The following is a 3,724-nucleotide window of genomic DNA, read 5'->3' as shown; positions in this document are numbered from 1 at the left end:
TTATATTACTGCGTTACAGCAAAACGTAATATACTACTGTAATATTATTACTTTTGTAATGCGTTACTCCCAACACTGCAGAACACTAATGATTGTGTTCAGCAGTATTGTGTTTGTTTAGGCTTGACTGAACATATTTTTCCATTTCTACTTGGATATCAGTTTCTTTAACACATGGTCCATACTGAAACTTAGCACTGGGTAAATGCAACTATTTTATAATGTGAAATGCGTATGTTACAATTCAATATACTGTCATGTTTTCATAGATGTGTCAAGATTAAAATGTCACCAAATGTACAAGACAGACCTAGTCTGCAGGATGTCTAGTTTAGTGCTTCAAAAACGACTCTAACCACACGGAGAAAAATTGGCTTCAAAGTTTCAGTGACCTGGATTTTCATTATTTGAGCTCTAGGAAATGATATGCATACACACACACAAAAACTGAAGTATCAGCTCAATTGTGTGAAACAGAATAGGGATATATGATAGCATTGCTATTGTGTGTTGTGTTTTTGTGACATGCTTTTTCTGTTTACATCTGCAGTGTGTGCTCTATCTGTGGGCCCTGAAGATCAACCACCCGACCACCCTCTTCCTCCTCAGAGGCAACCACGAGTGTCGGCATCTCACAGAGTACTTCACCTTTAAACAAGAATGTAAGCTCAGCTCTTTAGAAACTCCGAGCATGTGTGTGTAAACGTTATCAAGAGAATGAAATGAGATTTTGCCACATCCTATCATTCAAGTCTGTCATGGCAATTTTTTCCCCATTACCATCGTGGCATCCCGAGAGAGATGGTGTCAGGGGAGTATTGGATGACGGGCCACAGGCACAGAGCTCAATCATGTCCCTCAGTGCTCGTCAGGGCTCTTCACTCCCCACTTAGATTTACATCAGCCATCGGCCCAGTCATGACAAACACTGACAGCTAACTGAAACTCGCACATCGAATGGCTGCCTGATTTCCACCAGCAGCTGATGATCAGCAGACCCACACAGAGGCTGTGCAAAATTGTAACACCCTTCATTCAGCAAGTTATATAAATCCCTCGTCGACTTAGGTGTTTATTAAATATTTTGGCTAATGTAACTTTGCTTCCAGCTGTCACCATATAGTTTTCTCAGCCCTCGTTTTTACAATGTTACATTTTACTATGATTAAAGTGTGTGGGTTATTATTACTATTATTAATTAATCATTGAAAAACTGTTATTTTGGACAGTTTATTTTAAACCGTAGCAATTTATATAATAGTCAATACAATACAAATAATAGCTCATTTCTATTTACTTTTTTAGTCTTCAATTTGCACAATGTTTGGAGGAAAACACTGAGCAAGATTTAGATTTTTTTAAAAGATAAATACATTCAAAATCCTTAACTGAATGTTAAAATTCAAAATTGGGCAGGATGTAAAACTTTTAGAAAAAATATCAATATTTCTTATATACACACACAACATGATTTTATCATTCAAATTACCGTCATTTTAACATTGCATTTCAAACATTTTAAATAACAAGTTAAAATAAAATGTTTAAAAATAATACATTATTTTTAAAAGTTTATCTGGGCGGAAACTAAATTTTTACCTCAGATCTCACATGCGTTTTCTTTGTGTCAGTTGCGGCGAGTTTAAAAATGACCATGCGAAAAACGAGAAGGTGTGGGATTATTTTGAATTAGAAGGAAACGGAAACGTTTTGTGTAAACTGTGTAATGTCAAATTGTCTTACAATAACTCTACTGGAGTGATGCGTAATCATATTCAATACAGGCACGTAGGCGTTAGCTTAGAGCAGTGGTTCTCAACCCGCGGCAGGAAACGGAAAAGTTTTGTGTAAACTGTGTAATGTCAAATTGTCTTACAATAACTCTACTGGAGCGATGCGTAATCATATTCAATACAGGCATGTAGGCATTAGCTTAGAGGCTGGCCAAAGCCAGCACATGTCAATCATGTCATTCACTACAACCTGCCGGCGCTGTGATCCCGTCCGCGTCGTCTATTCCTCTAACGAAGACCCACTTCGGTGGTGGTGTGGGATGTCCAGTTGTTGCATTGTTTTTTTTTTAGACAATATAGCCTACACGAAGTACGTTTTTAAAAGCCGTTTTAATGCTATTTTTTGATAAACCTTCCTATTGTTTTTGACTTATGTTTTAATATGTTGGCTAACGTTATATGAAGATTAAGAATTCTGTCAGGCTATTGATTGATTTTCCATTGTTCTGCATTTCCCCAGCTGATTTGAATAAATAAGCTATGCTTTGACCGACGTTGAGTGTATACTCAATTTTTTTATACAAACTTTTTTTTCTTTTTAACGACCGCCTAAAATGAAATGATAACGCGAGGCAAGTGTGCGGCAAGCGGAATTCATTGAGGGATTTGACAGTGTGATTCATAGATTAAGAATTTCAAATGTAGGCTATTATATATGCTACACGCACGCACAGAGGGTTTTTTTTTTCTTACCATCTTTTGGGGGTTTCTTGCTTTCTTCTTCTCAGGAAATTCAAATAATAAATGGCGTTTTGACCGTCTTTTATGTGACATGACAGATCGCTGTACAAACGCCTTAGAGAGCCGCTTCTGGGACGGTTCAGAAACATGCTGGTATAATCCCAACACAAGCACTGACTAGTTTTTATTAGGGCTGTCAGTCGATTAAATTTTTTTATCTAATTAATCACAAACTAAATTTGGCTGTGAAAATACCCCTAAAAGATAATTTAAAGCTATTATTGTATTAAATGTTTAGGCTATGACAGCCTAACATAAAGTATGGAACAATGAAGAAGATAATTTGAGAAACATTTCACTACTTTTTGTTCATGCTGGTGACCAAAACAGCTTAGTTACCAACATTCTTCAAAATAACTTATTTTATGTTGTACAAAAGAAAGTAAGTCATTCAGGTTTGAAACAACATGAGGGTGAGTAAATGATGACAGAATTTATTTATTTATTTTTGGTGAACTATCCCTTTAATGCTTTTTATTTATTTGTTTTTAATAAATGAAATGATACTCTAAAGATGAAACTAAAACTACCAGCAGGTGGTGGTAAATGTTTCGAGTCGATTCGTTCAAACGGCTGATTCACTCAGGAATGAAGTAAACGGCTCTCTCTATGGCCCAGTCCCAAATGGCACCCTAAACCCTCGTGGTCGTCCTCTGAGTCCGCACTTTTGTGACGTAATACCACTTTGACTGTCGGGTAGAAGTCTGCTGTGGAGCTCACCCCAGTGCGGGCTCGGCAGAAGTGCGGATCGAGGGTGCATAACGGCCGCAAAGGGGGCGCTCACGAGCACCCTACTGAACGCTAAAATGATAAATGGGACACCCTACGGTCTCGTGGACTTAACGGACACGCGCACGCGGCGGCCATTGTACCAGTGCACATAAAGGGTTCCATTTGGGACAGGGCCTATGAATGGGCTACTGAATCATTGGTTCACACGATTCGTTCAAAACGCGGATTCATTCAAAAACTAAACACCGCTGTGTTGCTCGCAGACGCACAACAGTTCTGCTGTGGCTTTAGGTAATATTTTTGTTGGCAAAATTGAACAAAAACACACAATATTGTGTTTAAAATATAACACTATCAACTTATTTACTGAATTGTTGTATAAAGTCTCACGTTATTTTTTCATAACTAAGTTAACGCGTTAAACTGACAGCCTTATATATATATATATATATGTTTGT

General features: G+C 37.5%; 1 protein-coding gene across 2 annotated transcripts in view; it reads left to right on the top strand.

Moving 5' to 3' along the window:
* Positions 1-3,724, top strand: part of ppp3ccb (protein phosphatase 3, catalytic subunit, gamma isozyme, b) — a 38,900-nt gene that overhangs the window by 15,839 nt on the left and 19,337 nt on the right. For both annotated transcript variants that reach the window (XM_016473117.1, XM_016473116.1), the window contains exon 4: positions 551-662. In XM_016473117.1, the coding sequence (XP_016328603.1) occupies positions 551-662 (112 nt within the window). The remainder of the gene's footprint in view (positions 1-550; positions 663-3,724) is intronic.

This window comes from Sinocyclocheilus anshuiensis, unplaced genomic scaffold (genome assembly GCF_001515605.1).
Source record: "Sinocyclocheilus anshuiensis isolate Anshui unplaced genomic scaffold, SAMN03320099.WGS_v1.1 scaffold260, whole genome shotgun sequence".
Classification (NCBI taxonomy): Eukaryota; Metazoa; Chordata; class Actinopteri; order Cypriniformes; family Cyprinidae; genus Sinocyclocheilus; species Sinocyclocheilus anshuiensis.
The sequence above is the reverse complement of the archived record's forward strand: the minus strand, read 5'-3'. Positions and strand labels throughout refer to the sequence as shown.